This window comes from Chiroxiphia lanceolata, chromosome 9 (assembly GCF_009829145.1).
Source record: "Chiroxiphia lanceolata isolate bChiLan1 chromosome 9, bChiLan1.pri, whole genome shotgun sequence".
NCBI lineage: Eukaryota > Metazoa > Chordata > Aves > Passeriformes > Pipridae > Chiroxiphia > Chiroxiphia lanceolata.
The window spans coordinates 23,161,778-23,185,907 of NC_045645.1; the positions used below are offsets into that span (position 1 = coordinate 23,161,778).

At 36.3% G+C, this 24,130-nt stretch overlaps 1 protein-coding gene and 1 long non-coding RNA gene across 9 annotated transcripts in view; one reads left to right on the forward strand and one right to left on the reverse strand.

The window, feature by feature from the left end:
• The window catches only part of KCNT2 (potassium sodium-activated channel subfamily T member 2), a 120,338-nt gene that overhangs the window by 79,686 nt on the left and 16,522 nt on the right, over nucleotides 1-24,130 (forward strand). For 4 of the 8 annotated variants that reach the window (XR_004358567.1, XM_032696526.1, XM_032696531.1 and 1 more), the window contains exons 15-24: nucleotides 2,865-2,973; nucleotides 4,244-4,300; nucleotides 5,397-5,546; nucleotides 6,675-6,904; nucleotides 7,535-7,751; nucleotides 9,027-9,132; nucleotides 9,370-9,542; nucleotides 11,499-11,570; nucleotides 13,495-13,629; nucleotides 20,329-20,440. Coding sequence is in view for 7 of the 8 variants with exons in the window: in XM_032696526.1 (XP_032552417.1) it covers nucleotides 2,865-2,973; nucleotides 4,244-4,300; nucleotides 5,397-5,546; nucleotides 6,675-6,904; nucleotides 7,535-7,751; nucleotides 9,027-9,132; nucleotides 9,370-9,542; nucleotides 11,499-11,570; nucleotides 13,495-13,629; nucleotides 20,329-20,440 (1,361 nt within the window). In the remaining variant the exon portion in view is untranslated. The remainder of the gene's footprint in view (nucleotides 1-2,864; nucleotides 2,974-4,243; nucleotides 4,301-5,396; nucleotides 5,547-6,674; nucleotides 6,905-7,534; nucleotides 7,752-9,026; nucleotides 9,133-9,369; nucleotides 9,543-11,498; nucleotides 11,571-13,494; nucleotides 13,630-20,328; nucleotides 20,441-24,130) is intronic. The other 4 variants (XM_032696528.1, XM_032696530.1, XM_032696529.1 and 1 more) reach the window with 3 other exon arrangements.
• Nucleotides 21,560-22,646, reverse strand: LOC116790959. Its single transcript, XR_004358568.1, has 3 exons — nucleotides 22,367-22,646; nucleotides 21,708-21,771; nucleotides 21,560-21,602 (listed from the first exon to the last, which is right to left on the reverse strand). It is a non-coding gene; the product is annotated as an uncharacterized LOC116790959 (long non-coding RNA).

Genomic DNA, 24,130 nt, shown 5'->3' on the forward strand with positions numbered 1-24,130 from the left:
TGGGAAACTAAAATTGTCCTTGGAAGAGCAATATATGCAATTCAGAGACTGGACTTAATCGCATATTTTCGAAGTTTAACGTAAAACTTTTATATATATATATATATATATATATGCTAGAAAATAAATTAATTACCTTTACCTTGACTATTCGGAAATTATGTATAATTACAATTCCAGGAAATGGGGATACATTTTGACTTTCTCTATTTATTCAAAATGCACCAATGAATTAGCACAGGTTGTTGAAGTCTGACGTTAAACCTTCAGTAGTTTATTTGAAAGGAACATAGTCCAGATTCACTGAAATGGATACTGAATGCATCTGATGATTAATCTATCCAATTACAGATAAAAATAGTCTCCAGGTAATGGATGGGCATTTTTCCCTATCTGGTCTGGTAGTGGTCATGTTAATTTATTAAATTGACAAAAGTAAGGTTTCTCAGAATAACTGTGCCGGGTCTAGGACATGCTTACCACATGGCTGCTGCTGCAGTCATAAATCAGTATTCTGACTCTGTTTTATGGTCAATAACAGTACATGAACCATAATTCACCACACTGCATTACTACATCTGTTTGAGACAGCCTTAGAAACATAATTCCTGTCAAAATATATTTTCAACAGAAACTACAGCTTCTGGAAATTCTAAATGGAATATTTCATTAGTATAAATGCAATCACAGTATTTCTTTTTGGTAAACTGATTTGACATATTTATTATTCACTTCAAGGTAAACCAAAGTTTTCCTTGGCTGCTTTACTGTCACCCCAAATGAGCAATTTGCTGATTCTGGTACCTGCTGTCAGAGGACCTAATTGGTGTCCGAGACCTGAGGAGTGGGACAGCTGTCACCCAGCTTCCTCCCTACTCACTTCAGAAGAGAAAGCAGCAGATAAAGTTCTGAATAGTCCTCACCACAGCTCCACAGTGAGTCCTGAACATACATACAAAACAGGGTAATGTTATAGACAAGCTATAATTGACAGAAATGAGCAAAGTATTTTTTACCTGATCTGTGGCTTATACAAGAACTTAACTGCAGCCAAGAGGAGAAACCCAGAGTACCTCTCTTCATGTTTCATATGGCTACAATATTTCTAGTAGTGGTAATTAGATCACTGAAGAAGCTTTCACATGGTGGTACCTCTGAGGAGTCAAAAGCGTCAAAACACTTGTGAAGTCTGTGGGGTGTTATTTTCATATACCTATTTTACAGATGCATAACAAGTCATGAAGGGCATAATTAAATCACACAAGGTCAAAGTCTGCAACTGGTGTAGAAATAGTCCTACAAGTCCCAGCACCGTGGCTCTTGATGAAAAAACACTTGACAGCACAATATGGATCTCTTAGACATACGAGATCAAGATGGCTGTTGTAGGACAGCAGTCTCTGTTTGCTGTGTACTACTATATCCTTTGTTAGATAATACTTTACAGGAAATCTGTCCAAAAAGTCCACCACATATGGTAGAGGGTATAGAACCTGCAGAGGATTTAAGTCCAAGTTATACTTTTCATTTGCATTGTGCCATGCATGATTTATTAATTTGGTTCAAGTACACGATCTGAGATAACAATGAAATAATTTTCTTGTGTATTTTTCTTGCTTGTATTTTCAAAATTATTAGCTATAGTATGAAAACATTCTAAACAAAAAAAAATAAGGGGAGGTTATTTAGCCAAATCCTATACAAATTAAAAAATACGTAAAATTCTCATTCCTTCATGATGAGGAAGTTGGTATTCACTTTCATAAATCTTTGCCATCTGACTGATGGTAACAGAATGCAGATATTCCATCCAACCACTAGACTATGTCTTACTCTCTCAAAATCTCTGGTTTGAAATTCAGATAGATTTATTAATGGCATAAGGTCAACTAAAAGAACATATTTCTATCTGAAATATTTTCTGCAGAAATATTTAATTGCTATAAGTGAAATATATTTATAGGAGAAAAAATCTTATTTTGTTTTATATTTGACAGTGTCTTTATATAACTAAATTCATCCCTTCCCTATGACATTTAAATAGGCCTTGATCTTCAGAAAATGACAGAATTAATTTCTCCTTTCAGTAGTCAATGATTCTGTTACTGAAAAGCCTCTTGATATTTCAAAACAATCGGGAACAAAGATGGCATACTTTGTATGCCTTCACTTTTATTTTCAGTAAGTGGCATGCTTATAGGTATACTATATATTCTGACTAGAAAGTAGATTAAGCAAGGTGGTCCTAAGGATTTCAATGATATATTAATGAAACTAGAAGCATATCTATGTAGATAGCTCAGATCTAGGTGGGGAAATTATTTGCTTACTTTTACTCAACAATTTTCATATGGCTTATCTTTTGGTAATCAGCTGTACTACTTGTAATATTCTTTCTAATCAGAAGCTAATTCTGCTCCCATTGAAAGAACATAGACTGAATCAAACACTAAATTCAGAAGAAAAACTGACTTAGCATGCAATAATAATTCATATGACACTGAAAGCACGTGCAGATTTGGCAGTTTAAGTGCAGAAGACACAAACCAGACTATGCTTCGTGGCTTACTCCTACAGCTAATGCAACAGGAGAGTGGAAGTGGGATTCACAGAGCCACTGCATCCTCTCCATGTGCAAATCCAGGACAGACAGCACAAACTGGATGCAAACCTCGTGCAGTCTGAGAGATAGCAAAGACAGGGCAAATCATACACACCTCATTTCCAAGGTTCAAGTGGAAGATGAAGATCCTGAAGCAAGTGAATGATCCATCTTCGCTGATTTCCTAGACAAGGAAGCGATAATTCTGTTCAATTGAAAGTATTTTTGTAAAACAATTTATATCTTCTTTTTTTTCCTACAGATCATGTTGTGTGTGAAGAGGAATTCAAATATGCTATGCTAGCTCTAAATTGTATATGCCCAGCTACTTCTACATTAATCACACTGTTGGTTCATACATCTAGGGGACAGTAAGTATTTAGTACCATAAAAACCCAAACAACTTGTAAAAGTCATGGCTGATATTCTTTGGAAAACAGCTTACCCTGAATTCCTAAACAACTGCAGTTTTAAAAAAGAAAAAGGAACTATCTGCACAATAAAAGCACCAAGATATTTCACTCATGGCATTATAATATCAAAGGGACACCCCCCTCCCCCAATATTTAAGTTTATTGTACGCTGTTGTGCCACTTCTACTATATAAAATATGAAAAAAATTGTATTTCAAATATAGTAGATTGAATTGTGGATCTGTGCCAAAGTTCTACTTAAGAACACCAGCAAAGCCCAAGAATACCTACTTCAATATGTTAATTTGCAGGTCTGTTTCACAGAGCTCAAAAAATGTTTTTCTGATAACATATATTATTTGCTATTCAGTTTCTGTACATTAAGAAGCAAACATACATGGTTTTTAATATAACCACACTGCTGGAAGGACACAGAATTACAGTGTCTCTACAGACTGCATAGTCACAGTAGCACTTCTATGTATTTACTAAAGTAATGTTACCACATCTGGTATATCTCTGTTATGCTATATTCTTGGAATCATAAGGTATTTTTAATAAACATGTTGTGGGCTGACAGATGCTTTAAAAAGTAAATCTCAAAATATATCTGTAGAGATGGAATACCTGAATATAGGTACTATATTCAAGTATTTACAAGACTACACAGGTCTTGTAAAAATGCTAACTTTTTTCCAAGTTACCATGGACCAGTAATATCATGATATTTACAAGCAGAGTTATTTAACCTTCTGTGTGGCATTTGTAGTATTCCCCTGTGCCCTGAATGGGGAAAACAGAAATTCTTGCTAGAACTTTTACTATCAAGAACAACAGATGTCAAGATTTTAATGGCACTGTCTGTACCAGGCTTTGTTAAGAAGACAACCACAAAATACTGTTTCCATACCTCCTGAGCACTGAGATGAAATACATTCTTCATCTGCCTACCTTTATCTGACATGCAGAGAATACAGTTACTTCATATGACATGCGCATAAAAAAAAAGCAGTATTCCTAACAGCTATCAGAGAATTTTCCATCAGCACAAATTCAGACATGTGAAAGGAACTACCTTGTATCTTATTTATAATCTTATTATTGATCTCAATATTATAATCTTATCTTTAAATGTTATCTCATTATCTAATTCAGTAATAGAACTTTATTAGGGCTTGTATTATGACACAAAATATTGACTGACTTGAACTTACTGTGATCTTTGCAGAACAGCTCCATGGGAAGCTTTTAGACAACTAACTGGAACCAAGCAGACTTTAAACAGGTGAACGTTTTATTTTAGGGGGAAAAGTCAAATATGGAAAAGTTTTCTGTAATTTCATTTCTAGTTGTGCTGTTCTACACCAAGTGCACTGTTTGTTAATACTGCTGCAGTAAATATGTTTTACTTATTTCCATCCTGAAACAAAATGGTTTCACGTTGAAGGTGGAGAAACATGCTAAACTGAAGAAAAACAGAAACTGTGTTAAGATATTGAAAACATACAAATAAGCATAAAGGAGCATTTCCCAATACCTTGAGATCTTCACTCCAACTGGCAAAACACAGAACACATTTGTCAGTTTTATGACCTATCTGCACTTACGTATGTCTAGTCTATATATGTATCCATTACATCCAGTAAAACTCAGGCAGGCAGAACCTTTTTTCACCATGAAACTCAATAAAAAAGTTCATAGAAGCCCCAGGGCTACAAGTTTTGTTGTTAGCTGAGGTTTGGAACATTTCCACTTAACATTCTTTGGATAAAGAACATTAGCTGCACAGAGTACAGGATCATATGCTTATTCTCTTGCACTAGAGAAGATATATACTTGTAATAGTATACAAGATACAGTAACTAAAAATGTCCATAGGGTAAAGATCACTGATAAGCAAATGCAGAAAAATCTTTCTTACAGATGAAGTGACCAAAGAGAAATTACTCTATCTTATATAAGTTATTTTTAATGATTCTTTACCTACTTCAAACAGGAACCAGACAGTCTGCTACAAAGCATCTGAAGACACTGTCTTTATGAGTAGAATGAGCATGCTGGTGGTTTCACCTGTCATCTTTAAATTGCAATGAATCTACTTATTATGGTGTGAATTTAAAGTAATTCAGCTATCTCTCTCCTGATATTAAAGTACATAATCTTATATGCCTATTACTTAGCAGAAAATGCTCTTTAATTCATTAAAATAATCTCTGTACTTACAGTATTACTAGGCTTTGATCTCAAATATTTCTTTCAGATCAGCCTAATGGACCTTTTTAACAGACATTTGTAGTTTCTATTTCCATGAAATGCTGTTGTGATTAATAAGAATTTTACATTATATTTTAAATTATTCTGTTTATCTGTACATGTTTCAGGGATTGTCAGCAGTCACCAGAACAATGGCAGAAAATGTATGGCAGATGCTCTGGTAACGAAGTGTATCATATTAACCTGGAAGAAAGTACTTTTTTTGCTGAGTACGAGGGGAAGAGCTTCACATATGCTTCTTTCCATGCACATAAAAAGTATGTTTATTTTCCTGTCAACAGTTAAAAGTTCAAACAAATAATTGCTTGTTTTGTCTGCAACACAGCTATGCACTCAAACGCACAGTACTACACGTTACTCTGTTCCTGGGTTTAAATACCTGGCCACTCATAGGGATATATTTCTGTAAGTTATAGCTGGTCAGGTAAAAGCTCATGTTCATTCTGTACAGGCCTCCTCAGTCTGAGAGAGTAGAATGTAAAGGATATAAAGCATAAGCTGGACAATCAGAAAAAGAAAATGAACCTTAGAGAGGTTTTATGAGAACATCAGTCCTTTTCCATGCCCAAAACAATCTAGAAAAGAATGAGTGGGAGGCTGTGAGGTTTTTATTTATTTAGGACTCGGCTGGAAATCTGGCTTCCTTTGTGGCATAACCATTTTATGCAACATGTTCAATTTAAAGGTGGCATACAGTACATTCTGGTGATTGTTCGAAAATAAACCCCTATTTTTTTCTGTTAGATGATAACATATCTTCTTTAAGTTCCAGATGATGCATCACTTATTTGATGCTGCTCTATGAGGTAAACACATAAACACAAATTGCATATGTTTGTATATATTTAACAAAATGAACATTTATCAAACCCTGAATACAGAGTTTACTCTCATACTTAATGAGTGAAAGATTAGGTTTTTTGCTGTAATTCCTTATTTTCTATCACTAATCGAATACATTTCTAGAAGTGAATCGCAAAAATGAATTAGGAAAATGGTTTCCATTACTTACGAATAATGCAAAATTTAACATGATTAATACTTTTTCATGTTATATATCCATCTTTCTACTAATATTTTCCCAGAAGGGACTATTCATCTGATAGGAAAAAAACCAACTAGAACAACATTAGAAGAATATTATGGGGATTAAGAAAACCATTCGATTCAACTGCCTAGGAATTCACAAGCTCATAAAAACTGCTTGATCAGAAGTGGCCTATTTAGCAGCCAACATTTTTCAAACATACTTGTCATCCAAAAATCTGCAAATGTTTATAATGTGCAAAATATAAAAATATACCCGAGGTTCATTTTTGACAATGGAAATTCTGGTATATGCAGGACTATGGAAAATGAACCATGCCTTTCCTTTTCTAATTAAGGTTTGGAGTCTGTCTGATTGGTGTTAGAAAGGAAGATAACAAAAACATTTTGCTGAATCCAGGTCCTCGATATATCATGAGTTCTACAGATATATGCTTTTATATAAATATCACCAAAGAAGAGAATTCTGCTTTTAAGAAGCAAGAAAAGCATAGAAAAAACCATGAATCAAAATTATCTTACCATGGAGCTTCCAGGCTACCAGTACACAGTATAATAGCCAGCATGGGTAAGTAAAATAAAAAAACCCTCACAACAAACTCTTATTCAATATACAGTATGTTACTATGTTTTAAACTATATTCCTGAAATTCTAAAAACCTATAATCATGTAAATAAACTAAAACATATAAAAATATTAAACACTTGCCCTCATATTTACAAAAATCCCACAACAACAAAACCCCAAACAAATGGAATTTGGATATCTTTTTCTTTTACTTGACAATATGGTATTAAACTGGTTAAGAATGTTGTATAATAAAGTAATATTAAAGTGTATGCAAAGCAAAACAATTGGGTAAATCACATGAGTACTTTGTAGTAAGTTTTCGTAAGCGTCTTTGATTAAAAATATGCCCTTAGGAAAATCTACAGGTTGTTGATGCATATAATATAGATTTTTATATAAGGTGTCATTTTAAAAATGACAAGACAACATATATTAACAGTCAGAAAAAGTGCTACTTTCCTCAAGTATAGTTTTCGTATTTGTTATATTTTAATGTAATAAACACAATCAATATAGTATTACTTTCAGTCTCTGGTCATGTAGTCAGGTAAATCCCCACTAAATATGGGAATCTCATTGAAATGTTTTGACAAGCACGCTGAGGAGATGTTTTCAACGCTACCTCAGGGACCGTGGCTATCGATCTACAAGACACAGGATGCCGAGCGTCCAGCGGAGCTACGCTGGCCCTTCCTCCCGACGGAGGGAAGGAGGGCAGACGGCCCAGCATAGCACCAGTTCTGGAGGTTGCAGACTCATCCTCACTTCAGACGTGTGACCTGCTAAGTGACCAGTCAGAAGATGAAACTACCCCATCAGATGATGAAGTCTCTGCAGGCTTAGAGTATGTGTATTAAATATAATCTGAAAAGCCACTATTATGTGAAAGGCATCTATCGATTTTTTTGACATGCAGATCAATTTGAGAAGTTGTAGGAAGCAAGACCCATAAAGCCCAATTATGGAATTATTCCCTTTTATGAAATGCTATTTTCTGCTAGCAGAATGCCATAAGCCTATTTTGAAATAAAGAAAGCCCCAACAGGTTAACTCTTCCATTTGCTGGAGATTTTCTATCTGCTGTTATAAAAGATCTAGTTGTGTCTGAAATTTTTTCATAGCATATTTTATGGCCATTTTTCTTACCTTCTTTAGTTACTAAGTTATCACTCAACTAATTTGGAAACAGATAAGTACTCCTGCCATGAGAATGCATTGATAATCAGATCATCTAACAGGCTTGTTGAACACTGGGGTGAGGTGTCTGACTTCAAAATGTAGGAATGACAAAAAAACCAGTGTGAGACAAAATTATCATGTCTAATTTAAAATGCTCTTTAACGTGTTACTGAGAGCAATGATGCATTACCCAGATAAACCCAGAAGATTGAATCGTGTAACTGCCATACAGATAAGCAATTATGTTTATTGGGATTGCTGACAGGGATGTTAAAAGTGAAATACACAACTAAGCCAGTGGCTCACCTACCAGAGTTTCCCATCTCCAACAGTGGCAAGCATGAGAAGCCCCAGGGAATATTATACAGTTCCAAGGAAAAAAATAATAGAACAAGTGATCTTAAATCTGCAGAATGAAATCCTGGGATTTAAAAGGCCTCTTGCAAAAAACTAAGGCAAATTAGAAATTTCATCTTATCAGCAAGAGGATTTTCCATTTAAAATTTATTTCAGCCATTCTGAAAGTATTTTAATAAAGCAAAAAGGTAATGACTTCACTCATTCTTGATAAGTATATGAAAGTAAAATTAGAGAAGGAAGAGCAGAAATACAGTTATTGCTATTTCTTTTCTTTCCTTTTTTAACTTCTTCAGAAGTTTCCAGTTCAAAACACCAGGAGAGCACACTATGATATATCAGCCTATTTTCAAAACCCGAAGCAAAATTTCTTCGGTCCACAGAAGCATGACAGCTTTCACTAAGCTGTATTGAATTCATGGAAACAGCAAAATATATTCCTTTGACCTTTATTAAACATAGTTCATTTCACGTACTTGACTCTGCAAAACTTCGACATACGTATAAACATCCCATAAAATATCAGTACAGCCAGCTGCGTTTTGGTAATTTGCTCTACTGAAAAATGTTTGTTCTATTCTAGGTATGCCAAAGGCTATCCTCCTTACTCTCCATATATTGGAAGTTCTCCCACATTTTGTCATCTTCTGCATGAAAAAGTACCCTTCTGTTGTCTAAGACTAGATAAGGTAAAGGAAGTTTCTCTTACTGGATAACACTGCATTCTCATTTGTCTCTGGCATCTGAGCAGACACAAATTCTTGCTTTCTGCTTAGGGATGAGGTTTGTTCAGCACTTGCTGAGCTCTGTTTTCTTTTTCTCCTCCTTTTCATCACCAAGTGTTTATTTATGTCTAACCAGGTCAGTATCAGGTCATCTGGTACAATATTCACATCCACTGAACTTGTTTCTTATTTTGATTTTAGGGATGCCAACATAACTACTATGAAGATGCCAAAGCCTATGGATTCAAAAATAAATTGATTATAGTTGCAGCAGAAACTGCTGGCAATGGCTTATATAACTTTATTGTTCCACTCAGAGCTTATTACCGACCAAAGAAAGAACTGAACCCCATTGTGTTACTCCTGGATAACCCGTACGTAGATTTTCTTTTTCTTTGATAAGTTTTAAACTCATTTTACCATTACTTCAATAGATGACCACTTTTCATATGGCCAACTTAAAATCAAGAATATTATGGCACATTTATCTTTGAGGAAAGTTACCAACAAAAATAATACCCTTTGTTCACTGTCATATACAAAATTGACCTTTTACTGACTGTAAATGGCCATCGTAAATTTAAATTTTGTTATTCTTCACAGCTAATGTTTCAGCTAAGTTTTTCTTAAAAATACTCCAAATAATGTGAATACTACTTTTAAAATCAAAATAACTTCATAAACACTGTAAAAAGCAAGCTGTGTAACAGTTTCACAGCGACATAATTGCATTAACCTACTTAACACAATGCACTTACAGGCTTGAACCAGCTAGGTATACTTTTAATAATTCTAGACTCAAAGATAAACAGTTATTTAAACCAGGAGAACACCCACAGACACACTTTGTCTACAATTATATAAAATCATGGAAGGAAATTAAAACCTGCAATATAGTTGTTACTACTATATCTGTCTGGGGATCACTGAAATTTTTAGCCTTTCTTGCATTAGCTGTTTAAAATTTCAGACAAATTCTACTCTGTCAAGACTGGTACATGTATAATCTGACGATGAAATTTTTTTTTTCCACACTTTGGTACTGCTCAAGTACTTAAAATCACAATTTGAAAGACACAAAAATGGAGGTCAGATGTATACAGAAAATTAGAACAAGCTATGACTCTAAGAAAGGACAGCAGCAAAAACATCTTGTAGGCTGTGATTCCAGGGCTGACACATCCCTTTGTATAGATATGTTCCAGGCTAAGGGATTATTTTTTTTCTACAAAGGCCTGCTGTGAAGTGTCCCACTTTCCCTCAGGCAGCTCTTCAGTCACCTGTGTTTGCAAAACAGAAGGTTTATGTTCATACTATGGCATACAGTGAATTACACAAGTTGGTAGAAGCCTAAATGAGGCTAAATCACTTTGTTTGCAATGTCAGACTGAAGCAGTGAGCACACGATGCCCTCTAGTGCTTGCTCTTTTTGCCAGCAGAGTGCCTGAGTTTACACATTTTAATGCTTTTGTGACATTTTATGGCTAAAACAACTTTTGACTAGCATAAGCTATACTTACTAATTAAACCAATACCCTTAGTGTTGTGTCTCTCTAAGCAGCGTTTGCAGTGACTCCTCTGAAAGGAGGTAGAACTCAGGCTGCCATTCAAGTCAATTGGAATTTTTTAATTTACTTCATTGGACTTGGGAATTCAACCATCTCCAATGAACATATCTATGCCTTGTTATATTCCTGTTTTCTCTGCTTATCAAGGCTATTTATTACAGTATGCCTATTCTGATACCTATACATCATATGTGTTCTAAGATTTCCAACGTTTCTTGGTATTGTAAGAGGAAACACAGTAAAAGTTATGATTAAAGAAACCATGCAATAAAATATAGTATCTTAGTTTTCACATTCCATTTTAAAAATTAAGTTTCATCTAATATTGTCTCATTGGCTTGAATGGAGTAGGTGTCGCAAAACTCTAATGATGATTTGATTTCCACTTCACACTTTAATTAAGAATTGTTGCTGCTTGTTTTAAGTACTCCTAAGACATACATTGGAGTACAACTTGGTAGTGTGTCCTTGACATCAGTCATTCATTCTTACACTTGGAATCATCCTGTGCCATAAAATTGCTGATTTTAGAGGTGCGTTTATTAATATAAGAGTGTTACTTCTGATCCTTCTTTATGATCACAGCAAACTGTTGATTCATAGCTATCTACAAACCTTTCTCCTGCTTAAAGCGATATTATAATGTCAAAGTTTAAAGAAGTTATTTGTTTTAAAGAAAGCTACCAGTTGATTGAAATATTTTAGAAGAGATGCTGGTGTTGTGATACTGTGTTTCATTTTGTAATCCCATCTGCTGCTTAGGCCAGATATGCATTTTCTGGATGCAATCTGTTGGTTTCCAATGGTTTACTACATGGTGGGCTCTATCGACAAGTAGGTGAAATAACTGTTAGAAAACTTAACATTGTAGTTCTCAGTGGTTTGTTGTGTGTATCGTGATTGCATGTTTCAGTCTGTGTTGTAGTTGAAGATGATCTTTTTGCATGCATGGTTTGTGTCCGTGTGCTATAATTTGGGGTTTCAAATTTCTGATTTATAAAGGGTATCATTGGTGAAAAGTGTGACAGGGACCACATGTTAATATCTTTAAAACATAAGATTAACACTTACTCAGGTGCATTAATATGTCCCTTTAAATGAACAGATTATAGCTCTTTTTCCAGTGTTATTCTGTACTGAGTTATAAATGGTTTGAATTTGTTGACTCAGGTTTTGTAAAGATAGCTACAGAATGTAAACAGTCATGAATGTGTCCAACAGTTTTCATTTTCCACCACTTAAAATATCACTTACTCCTACATTTCTGTCTTCACCTCTACTAATATGTTTACATATAGGTTTAGCAACATTGATTTAATGCAAAAATCAGTCAGAAACAGAAGAGGAAGGACTCATGAGTATTTTAGTAAACCCCGTGTATAGAGTGTAAATTTAAAAAATTGCTTCACAGCACAGCAAATACCAAATTGGTGATACAAGCCTATAATATTAATTCCCCTTGGAGAGATCAAAAAACTTACTTGTTCTCTTGAATTAACATTTTGGAATCCAGTTTTTCTAGAAACTTGGCATTGAAATTTCAGTATATACTGCTATTTTCAAGGATCAACTGAAAGTCTGAAAAAGCAGAAATACAGATTACTCAGAAAAAGCTTGGAGTTCTACTTGTACACTCAAATTGTTAGTACAGATCATATAAAATCAGCCTTTCTTTTCTTGTAGTCAACCATCAGTGATATTGCACAGTTTCAAAAATAATTATATATATTCTTCCAAAACAAGATGTTAAAAAGCACCACATATTTCTAGTTTTCCTTACTCAAATTTTCAAAAATAATTTACAATGTTACATAAATTTAGGGACCTAAGAAGATCATTACTGAAAAGAAAAATTGGACAATTTGGAAAAGGAAAAAACCCAACAATTAAGACTTAGTTAATATTGTAAGATTACCTAGTAAGAAGCAATTATGATGTCAAAACAGTTCCACCTTATAAGTAAACAGAATGATGCAGAAATTTAGTTTTCCGTTTTCCCTTGGAAACTATGAAATTCACCCTTTCTTATTTCACTTACTTAAATTTTGCTAGCTTCCTGGAGTCTGTGTTGTTACAGAAAAGTCCTTTCTAAACTTGCCAAGAAATGCTTGGGGTCTCTGGAAAATATTATTGTTAAAACAGCTGAAACATGCTTTATTTTGGAAACAAAGCTACAAGGCATGATGAGAACCATAACTCAGTTGTCTGTGAGTGTGTTCTGTGATCAGGCTTCAGAGAAACATTGTCCAGCAGCCTGTAAAGTTACTTCTGATCCACAACTGCTCCTAAAAGCATCATGAGAACACTCCAACTCTTAGGTTAACCTAAAAGATGAATGTCTTAGATGCCCTGGTAGAACTTTTAGTAACATTTTGAAACTGCAATAAACTTGTGGGAAAGAGCAACCCAGAGCATTTATTTGGGTTTTTTTATTGTCCAAAGTAATTGTCATGGAGCAAGCTGTTGCAGTATATTGTCTTCCACAGTAACCTTTAAAGGTTTATTTAAAAAAAAAATAAAGAAATAAATTTATCATTTAGCAAACAGAGAGGGACTGTAACAATCTACTAAAGTAGATTCTGTATTCTGTCAAGTAATTGAGATGTTTTACTTAATATAGATTATATTAGAAGTTATGATATGTACATGGAAATGAAGGGGACTGAGCTGATCTGCAAATGCCAACCATCACCAATCCTTTAAGTGTTCCATATTTAAGTTGCTTGTTTCTTTTTCCCCCTCTTTCTCCTCATAAAAGCCTAGATGACTTATTAAGATGTGGGGTCACCTTTGCAGCTAATATGGTGGTGGTGGACAAAGAAAGTACAATGAGTGCTGAAGAAGACTACATGGCGGATGCCAAGACTATTGTAAATGTTCAAACACTCTTTAGGTAAGGCATTTTTGCAACCTATCTTTACATCCTCATTATTGTGAAATACTTGATGCCTTTTGTGCTGAGATAAGAAATTATTCTTTTTTCTTCTGCTGAAGTTTTCCATTAAATGAATTTGTTTCTTACACGGACAGACTTTTTCCTATCTTGTTCAGCAATATACTAAGAATCCTGAGGTATTCTCCTGAAACCTGAGATTAAATTCTTTGCATCCCAGAACCAGATGATCATTTTAAAAGTTAACTGTCAGGTTTACAGGAAGGCAAAGCAAGCTACTCTTGAAGACTTAGGGCAAAAGGCAGTTGAGAAAAGAAATTTTTCCACAGTGCACCAGTCTTTCACAATAATGCTACAGCCAGGATGAAAAGCAGATCCCTCTAATGCTACAAGGTAAGCAATGCATCATTATGAAGTTAGCAGTAAGTGTTCACATTTTGAATGTTTAGTTTTGAAAATTAGGTTTTAAGGCACATATAGGCAACACTAGATATGACAACAACAATCTAAGGGCCATGAAGGAATAAAATGATCAGTCTAGTAAAGAGGCTGAGGAGGCCATGATGAAAAGCTAAACCTGTTCCTTTAGAGCATCTCCTCATTATAGCCTTTGTGTTAAATATCTTGGTTCAACAAGTGTGAAAAGATGCATGTCTCTTTGAACTGTGAAAAGTATTATTTGCTTAACAAAAACACCAAAAAAATCCCACACAAAACAAAACACACTACCCAGTCAAATGCTTCCTCGATTTGGGGCTTAGCACATCCTAGTGTTCATTCTAATAAAAACTGGAAAAAAATTAAGTCTTTCCCTTGGGGATTGAGTATCATTCACTATTGCTTTTATTGCAATTATGTCTTTTCTGTGTCATGCCTTCCAAATAAAACTGGAGAGAGATGCATAGTAAAAGTCTTTTGAATCTGTGTCTTAGAAAACTGAGCTCATTAAAATACAGGTATTTCAGCTGAGCTTTTTTTTGTAAATGCAGCTCTGTGAGAATGCAGTTAAATGTTAGCTTTTCTGCATGGGCTCGAAAGAAGCAAAATCTGTTGCACAAGAATCTTTATTTCTGTCTTTTGGTATCTTTGCGTTTTTGAATTGGTACCCGATACTAGCACAAGTGTGTGTGTTTAATAATCACACTGATTAAATTTGGGGTTGAAACCATAATCAAACTTAATCTGTGCATCACTCAGGTCTACTTTTAACCTGCTGTGCAAGGGTGTCTCACTGAGGTTTTTCACATACATTGCTTTTTCAGAAATGCATTTTTCCCCCAAATATAAAACAGAAAAATGAGTAGAATCAAAAATAAAACTTGCAAAGTACCAGTTGGTTTTTCCCGTAGCTGTGTTCTACTTTGTAAAAGATCATTGTAGCAAACTACGTACCATAGGTATCAAACTAGATCTTACTGTATACTCCTTCAGTTGTCTTGCACAATGCTTGCAACTAGATGGCAGCTTTCACTCATGTACAAGCCACATACCTGCTTCAGTATCAGACTGCATGGTACTATTCACAGTCAAAATAAACCATAATAAATAGCTTGGTTTAAGGCTTATCAATACTTTTTCATAAAACTCTGTAAACTTTCACAGAGAGTGTATTGTATACATTTTTTTCTATTTTTTTTCCCTAGAACATGTACAATAATTACACTGCATTTTTATATTATGTAAAAGCATAGAAATAAGTAAGCTTTGGGAAGAGGCATAAGGTAGTGACATTTACCTGTTCTACAGAATAAACTACATTCATTGCACTAAGGTATATAGTTTTGTAAATTACCTTTAAAAATATATTTAAAGCTTTTTCACTACTTAATAATAGCTAATAATATAAAAAACTAATGAAGAAGAGATTAAACATGGTGGAGAGCAACAGCACTTAACACAAACTGTAGTGTTAAAGAAGGATTTTAAACCACAGGAATTAATATATGCTGTTCTCGAAGATATCATGGTGAAGATTCCACTTAAGTCTCACCAAGTGAAATCATTCAGAGGACACAGGCTAATCTAAGCCTCACTCATCTACTCAGGCCTGAAACAGTGATGTGAGTGAGCTGCAGTACTGTTTGGCCTATGCTGGCAGTTCTCATATATCTGTTCTGACATTATTGCTTGATTTACATAAATTATAATCCTGCTTTGCCAGAAGAGTGTGTCCTGCTCCCCTGCCTTAGAAGACAGATGAATTCTTTATAAGGACAGGGTTATGAGCACCTTTAAGGCTAGAAGCTGTCCCATACCAATTAAAACTGTGACAACACTAACTTACCTGACTTAATTATAGTTAAAAGGAGTAAAGAAGTGTGACTCAAATGGGCACACTGACTAAGAAAGGAAATCTTTAATCCTTTGAATGGGAAAGAACAAGTTATCACAGTTTAAAAATGAAAGAAGAAGAAATTAATACTCTTGGACTATGCCTTAAGATGCTTTTCACTTTTTAAAATGAAAAGTCAATCATTGAGTTGAGACAGTTCCGAGTCCACCTCAGTAGGTCTGTACTAGAAGGAGTGTTTATATCTACTCTTGCTCTAATAATTAAAAGCTTTAAATGGTGGTGTTTGGGAGGCCCTGTTTTAAAGGTTACTAGCTAATGTCTTCAAGGCTCTATTTGAAATTCTGCAAGAAGCTTTTGACTGCTGTACACCTAACAAGTCAGTTGTTTGGCTGGTATCTAGCTGTCAGCAACAGTTTAGAGATAAACTAAACGAGATGTTATGATGGCATTACATTGTTTTCTTGGTTTACCATTTTGGTTCAGTAAAGAACTAAATGTATCTCTTGCTTGTCTGATTTTCAAATACATGTTCAACAGCAACCCATGCCTTCCATCAGGCTGATGAGGGCATTCTCTGCCCCATCCAGTCCTTTCTTACTAGAATGGGATAGAAGAGAGGGATCTTTGCACAGAAGTAGCCTGCTCCAGTGCTGAAAGTTTGCAGGCAGTGTGCCTTGCACCCAGGGCAAGAGGCAATCTGTCCCAGACTAACCTGGAGAGTAATTTCCCCTAATTCAGCTAGAAGGCACTCGTAAGTAAAATATGAATTTTACCAATACCAGTTTTGAAACTGATTTCCTAATATAAATCAGTTTTCATATCTTGGTGATAAACTGAACCCATCTTTAATGGAAACCTAGCAACCTGCATTTTTTTTTCCTGTAAGTTTTGTATATTTTATCATTAGATCAGCTTTTAATTTCCTGTTACTCTTAGTTCTGAATGTTATTGTTAGTTTTCAAATATGAATGCATGACCTTTAATACAGCAATACAAGAAAACATCCAGCCAGCAGAAGCTTAAGTAATTCAATACTACATGGTACAGAATCAATGCAGAGGAAAATTATTCTCCTTCCTCTGAATTTGAACACATTTGTTAAGCTACTTAAAAAGTCCAAGTCCATACCTACAAGTGTGATGCTTTCATGAGCACTGGCAGGTTTTTATAACACACAGCATATAAGTGAAGGTGTATCACAGTTGCATCTCAAGGGTTTGGTTATCATCGCTTTAATCTATGCACGTAGGCTCCATCCCTAAGTACTTAATCTTTAGTAGGACATAAGTAGACTGTATAACAGTACAAAGGTACAGAAATTCCTGAAATGCCTTTCCAACAACAGTGCACACAAATGGTCATTGTTAAACAATCTATGTTCTCACCCAGTTTGCCAAGTCCATTTTGCCTTATGTGATCACATTTAACATTTCACAGAATCATAGAATCAGCTGGGTTGGAAAAGATCTGCAAGATCATCAAGTCCAACCCTTGATCCAACACCACTGTGGTTACCAGACGATGGCACCGAGTGGCACATCCAGTCTCATCTTAAAAACCTCCAGGGATGGTGACTCCACCCCCTCCCTGGGCAGCCCATTCCAATGTCTGATTACTCTCTCCATAAAAAATTTCTTCCTAATATCCAACCTAAACTTCCCCTGGCAGAGCTTAAGATCGTACCCTCTTGTCCTACTGCTGGTTGCCTGGGAGAAGAGACCAAACCCCACCTGCCTACAACTTCCTGTCAGGGAGTTGTAGAGAGTGATGAGGTCTCCCCTGAGCCTCCTCTTCTCCATGCTCAACAGCCCCAGCTCCCTCAGCCTCTCCTCATAGGACTTGTGCTCCAGTCCCTTCACCAGCCTTGTTGCTCTTCTCTGGACCTGCTCCAGCCCCTCAATATCCTTCCTGAACTGAGGGGCCCAGAACTGGACACAGAACTCCAGGTGTGGCCTCACCAGCGCTGAGTACAGGGGAAGAATCACTTCCCTGGACCTGCTTCCACGCTGTTCCTGATCCAGGCCAGGATGCCATTGGCCTTCTTGGCCACCTGGGCACACTGCTGGCTCATGTTCAGCTTCCTGTCAATCCAAAGTCCCAAGTCCCTTTCTGCCTGGCTGCTCTCCAGCCACTCTGTCCCCAGGCTGTGGTGCTGCAAGGGGTTGTTGTGGCCAAAGTGCAGGACCTGGCACTTGGTCTTGTTGAACCTCATCCTGTTGGAATTAGACCATCTCTCCAACTTGTCCAGGTCCCTCTGCAGAGCCCTCCTGCCTTCCAGCAGATCAACATGCCCCCTGAACTTGGTGTCATCTACAAATTTGTTAATGGTGGACTCGACCCCCTCATCCACATCATCAATAAAGATATCAAATAGACTCCCATCAGGATGTCAGCCTTGTTTGGCCTTCCCCTTGATTTTTAATCCAGAGGCACTCAGTCTTATCCTTACTGGCTTCAAGTTCTACAGATTCAAGAGACTCTCTAAAATATAGAACCACCCCTCAACCTCTCCTACCTTGGTTGTCCCTTCTGAAGAGCTTGTAGCCACCCATAGCAGCACTCCAGTCACACGAGTCATCCCACCACATTTCTGTGATGGTCACTACATCACAGCTTTCCTGCTGCACGATGGCTTCCAGCTCCTCTTGTTTGTTACTCATGCTGCGTGCATTGGTGTACATGCACTTCAGCTGGGCTGCTGATTTCACTTCTAACTCAGGCTTTCCACCCTTAGGCTCATCTCTGGAGAGCCTGGATTCAAACCCCTTCCCCCATCAAACCTAGTTTAAAGCCCTCTTGATCAGCCCTGCCAACTTATGGGCTAGAGTCCTTCTGCCCTTGCTAGATGAAGCCCATCTGACTCTAGCAGGATGGGTACCAAAGAATTTGCCCCATGGTCGAAAAAACCAAAATTCTGCCGGTGGCACCAATCCTTTAGCAACCTATTGATGAGTATTCCTACTCCTCTCCTCATTCATCCCTGCTACTGCCGGAACTGAGGCGAACGCCACCTGTGCTCCTGTCCCATTAACTAATTGACCCAGTGCCTCAAAGTCCTTTTTAATTAGCCTGGTACTTCTTTCATTCATGTCATCACTGCCAGCCTGGACCACCAGTAGGGGATAAGAATCAGAGGGCTGGATTAGCTCAGGGAGCTCCACCCCCTGCTCAGCTGATGAGGCCTGACAGGGCAGCTGGGCTGAGCTGGTCATTCCCAGGGACACAGTCACTGCTGACATAAGAATGGCAAGTGGCTCTGCCATCATATGAGCCCATGCTCAGAACACGTTTGGGATCACATGGTCACTACTAGGCTACATTTCGGCATCAACAGACCTAGAACACTGTATTACAGTAATATGACCCCAACACGTACTGGCAGATAGTCTTGGTATGTCTTTCACTACATTTAGGCTCTGCTTGAGCTGCCAGTTAAGTGAAGTTTCTCCCTACAAATTGAGGAAAAAAGACTAAATGCTTGCAAAAAGGTACGTTAAATCCCATTTGACACTAACTTATTTAATAATTCAGCTTTCAAGGAAACTGAAACAGAAGCCACGTTAAAGATACAATTAGTACTACAACTATCTATCGTCATGCGTAGCTAAGTACTCTCAGGATCAGCAGAAGAGATTACAGATACACATCTTATTATCTGACATTTTTGAGGAAATAGATAATAATCTGAGTTCTATTCCAAATTGTTTAGTATTCACATAGGATAAACTATGATTTTCTTCCTAGTTCTTAGAACCCTGAATGCAGAGGAGGGGCTCTTCGGTCTGCTTCTTGAAAACCTGTGTAATTCAGCCAGATCACAGTTAAACTTTCTTCACTGCTTTTTGTTACTAGAAGCCTGAATTGGTGTTAATGTTTAATATTTTGTATATGTAAATATTTCAAAGTGAGAACACAGGTATACATAAGCATACATTTTCTCAGCCACTCCCACAAGTGTCAGTTTTCATCTGTGTTGCTCAGTCTCTAGTCACAGCATACAAACAGGACTCAAGCAAAGAAATCAAATGGAAAGAGTATATAAACCAGTAGCAGTTTACATGCAACCAGGCACTAAGTGAAGGCTATATAACCTTGCATTTCCTGTTGTTTCATACAGATTTGTGTCATTTTAGAAATCATTAAATAAAACCTCTGGCAATGAAATTAAGTGGTTTCTTTCTAGTAGTTAACCATTTGAATATGTGTTTCTTTGTGAATTCTACAGAGAATGTTTTGTAGTCTCCTCTGCTATTGTACCAGCATCTCACTGTGCCACAACCCACCAGAGGTTTCAGGGACTTCATTAAAAACATGGACATGAGCACAAGCTGTAGCATTATGTAGAGCCTTACATTTGTGAATTGTTATAATTAGAGGTATAACTGTTACATTCTTTTAAAATACAGGTTGTTCTCAAGCCTAAGCATTATCACAGAATTAACTCACCCAGCCAACATGAGATTCATGCAGTTCAGAGCCAAAGACTGTTATTCTCTTGCTCTATCCAAATTAGAAAAGGTAAGGAGATTTGTCTTCACTCCTACCCCCAATTTAAATGTTTTTCTGATTTTGTAACAATTATTTCAAAACAAGTGGAAACAGTGAAATGATTTTATGGTTGTAAAAGATCATTTTTTTCAAAACTCTACCCTTATTTAAGAATGAAGTGTGATGTGATTTCCATTACTTTACAATATAATATTAATCAACCAACCAATCTCAAGGAAAAGTGAGTATTTTTGGATAGTTGAATATTCAGAGCTAATATGGTTTTCCAAGGGGCTGATACAGGCAATTAACATGAAACATCTTTTCATTAACTAAACACTTAAAACATACAGCTTTTATTATAATTTTTTATTCCACATCACTTTAAAGGTACTAAAACTTTATCTTCTGTATGCATTACCCTGTATCTGTATGAGATATTTGGTGCTGCTGTGACAGTTTGAGAACAGCAATTGTTCTCCGTCAAAGGACAGTCCTAGTGCCAGTAAGGATAGTGACACCACTTAATCACTATATAAAACATTCATATTCTATGCACTGACATGCATACATTGGCATTTGTGAGCTGTGGAACAGGAAGGCTATGGGGAGATAAATTTAATATGCTTGTTCAAAACACTATTGCTAAAACATTAGATGGAGCATATGAAGTAATACTGTGCATCTGTTTAAGCTGGTAAATTTAAGGACAACCCTTTTTTCCACAGATCTTCATTGGTGATCTGACCTACCCACCTCTGCACTGCACAAAACTTACAGTATCACCTTCATGATCTTTCTGGCCATTTTCTGAGTTTATGAGAGTACGACAAATAATATCACTGTGACAGTCTTCAAAGACAGAAATCTTTCACTCCAGTCATCTCTTTTTCCCCTTGCTATCTATCTATCTATCTTACTGCTAGGTTCTCTTGTGTAGCCTCCAAATCTCTGCACCTCAGATATCTTACATATTTTGGCAAATTTGAATTCATGCTAAAATCATTACCATCATACAGAATTAACATATAATTTCCATTTTCTAGCTGTACAATAAATTTCCTACATTCTGGGGATTTCATATAGTTAACTATTTGAGTTAATTTTTACTTAATGGAAACGAGCCTCTTCTAGAAACTTACCTTCACAGTCCAGTTTCTTACAGAGGAATCAAATTCTGCAAATATTCAGCCTGTGTAGATGAGATGGGCTAAGTTACTCAGTTGACTGTCATGCTTACATATCGGCCACAAGACGTAAATAGCTGGGTGTTCTTTTGTGATTTGTTGACCTTTACCTGTAATAGCATGAAGGCTCAATCTTATTTGGGTGGTATTCTGACAAGCACATAACATGGAGAACTGTGAGGGAGCCAGACAAAAGTCGTTAAGCAAAGAGAGGAGCTGTTTGCAGCAGGAGGCACAGCTTTATTTGGATTATGCCACTCCCACTATACATTAAAGTTTGCACCTGTGGCTCCTCGATTTTAGCACTCCCTCCCTCAATGGTAAATTCAGGAAGGATAAGCTGAACCTGGCTGGAATCAAGCGTTGCCAATTTATTCAGGGCAACAAGTGCCAACACCTGGATGGTGCCTTCAAGACTGTTCCAACCTAATTCAATTCCTTGGTGTAGTATGACCTACAGGGTTTTTTAAATTATTTTTTAACATATTCTCTTAATTAATTTCAGTTGCTTCTGGAATACACTCTGGACTGTAGCCTGTATACTTCAATGCAGTGAAAACAGGATATTTATCTCAATTCTTTTTTGCTTTACATAGGCTCCTCTATTTTTTCCAGCAGAGGTTCTGGAAATAATTAAAAATATTTTAAACTCTTCCCTATATTTATTAATTTATTGTACAAGTGTAAAGTTGTGAATATAGTGAAGCTGAACAGCTAATGAACTTCCTATCCAAATTATGTTCTGCTGAAATAGAGGTAGATAAATTACCTTAAAGAAAGAACATTTTCTTCATTGCTGTTGCAGTTGCCTGCTGTTGATATTTCCCTGTAATTTCATCTTAACATTTGCAGGAAGAACTTCACAGGTGGTGTTGTAGTTCATTTGATGTTTCAGAACTCCCTCATGCAAAATGAAAGGCAATTAAAAACTCCAGTAAAAATTATCTAATGCAGTGAAATGTATAGTTGCTTGTTATTTTTGCATTAAGCGCCTCATTTTCAGAAAGACTGAAAACGTCAGGAAAGCTGCCTTGAGGTAGCACTGAAACACATTTGCAAAATTGGCTTTTCAACCCAGTGGGCTGCAGAAGAAAGATACACAAATCAGTTGTCCATCTGCTGTTGCAGCTGCAACTTTTCTCATTTTTGAGATAAATAAATCCGACAGTAAACTCAGCACTGACACAGGAGAAAGCAGCAGCCCTTTTACAACAGAGAAAAGGAAAACCTATGGTTTAAAATTATAATTATTTAATTAACATCTATTAAAATCTATGTTCTCCATTTGTCTTAGATAAGAAAACAAGTGAGGTAACCACTCCCTCTTCCTTGAAAGAAAAGATTTATAATGTTTGGGATAAGATTCCCGCTTTAGTTTTCTATGATTTTTTTTTTTCCTAGTAAATATTGTGGGTGTTAACTGAAGGATAAAAATTTTAAACCTTCAAGTCATCATTTTGAAATAAGTACAAGCTCCTATATCTTCTAATTAAACCAATACAGTATCTTCCACAGGGATAAGCATATAGATGCTAGGTGAGCAGAAATCTATCTGGGATGGCCCAGTATATTTGCATTGATATACACAAAGCCAGGCTGCTTTTTGACCTTCAGTTAAGGACAGGACATGCCCTCTCCATTTTTGGTTTTTAATATTGTTCAGGTATTAAGCAGATTTGAATTAACATTAAGTAACAGCAAGCAATAATGACATGTGGTTTATAAAAACAGATTGGTACCTCTTAATTGATGTCTTATTTTACATGGATCTCTAGTGATTTACATCAGCTGCAATTCTATAACTTTACAAACCATTAGCATACACATTTGGCTGTTGAACTGAGGGGGTTTTAGGAAATTGCTCTAGATCAACAACAGGAAATGAATCTGTTCTTGACAAAAGGTTAGGACAGAACCAAAACCAAGTGCACTGACTGTTCCCTGTAAGAAGCCACTACCTCTGTCACCTTTGTACGTTCTTGTATGACTGACACTGCCCCCCACTTCTTGTATGTTCACTGGAGCAACTTTGCATTGTTGTTACACAACAGTTACAGCCTCTCATGGCCGCTCCCATATTACTGCCTGTATCAGAGATGGGCCCTAGATCTCTTTCATCCACTGACAGAGTGGCTGAGACAGGGTTTCACATTAGTTTGGGGCTGGTAATTTGTTATTGATATGACAGAATTTACTGTTATGAAGAAATAGGTATTTATGTAGAACAGTAAAGATATAAAAGCATGATAAAGAACCACAAAAAAGATTTGGCACAAATATAAATGGAGGTAGGAAAGAGGGAAAAAACCTGAAAAGCATATGAACTTGACCCTCTGTGTAGATATTCTCTGTTATTCTGACAATATGCAAACCCCAAAGGAAATAATTAATTAACTTTAAATTAAATAGAGGAAGCACATGCTAACAAGTTCTTAAAAGCCCAAGAGTACACCTGTAATTACTTAGAAAGAAAGCAGTAAAAATTCTATACTTCATCACTTGGGCAAAGTCACAAACATAGGAAGACTGAGGA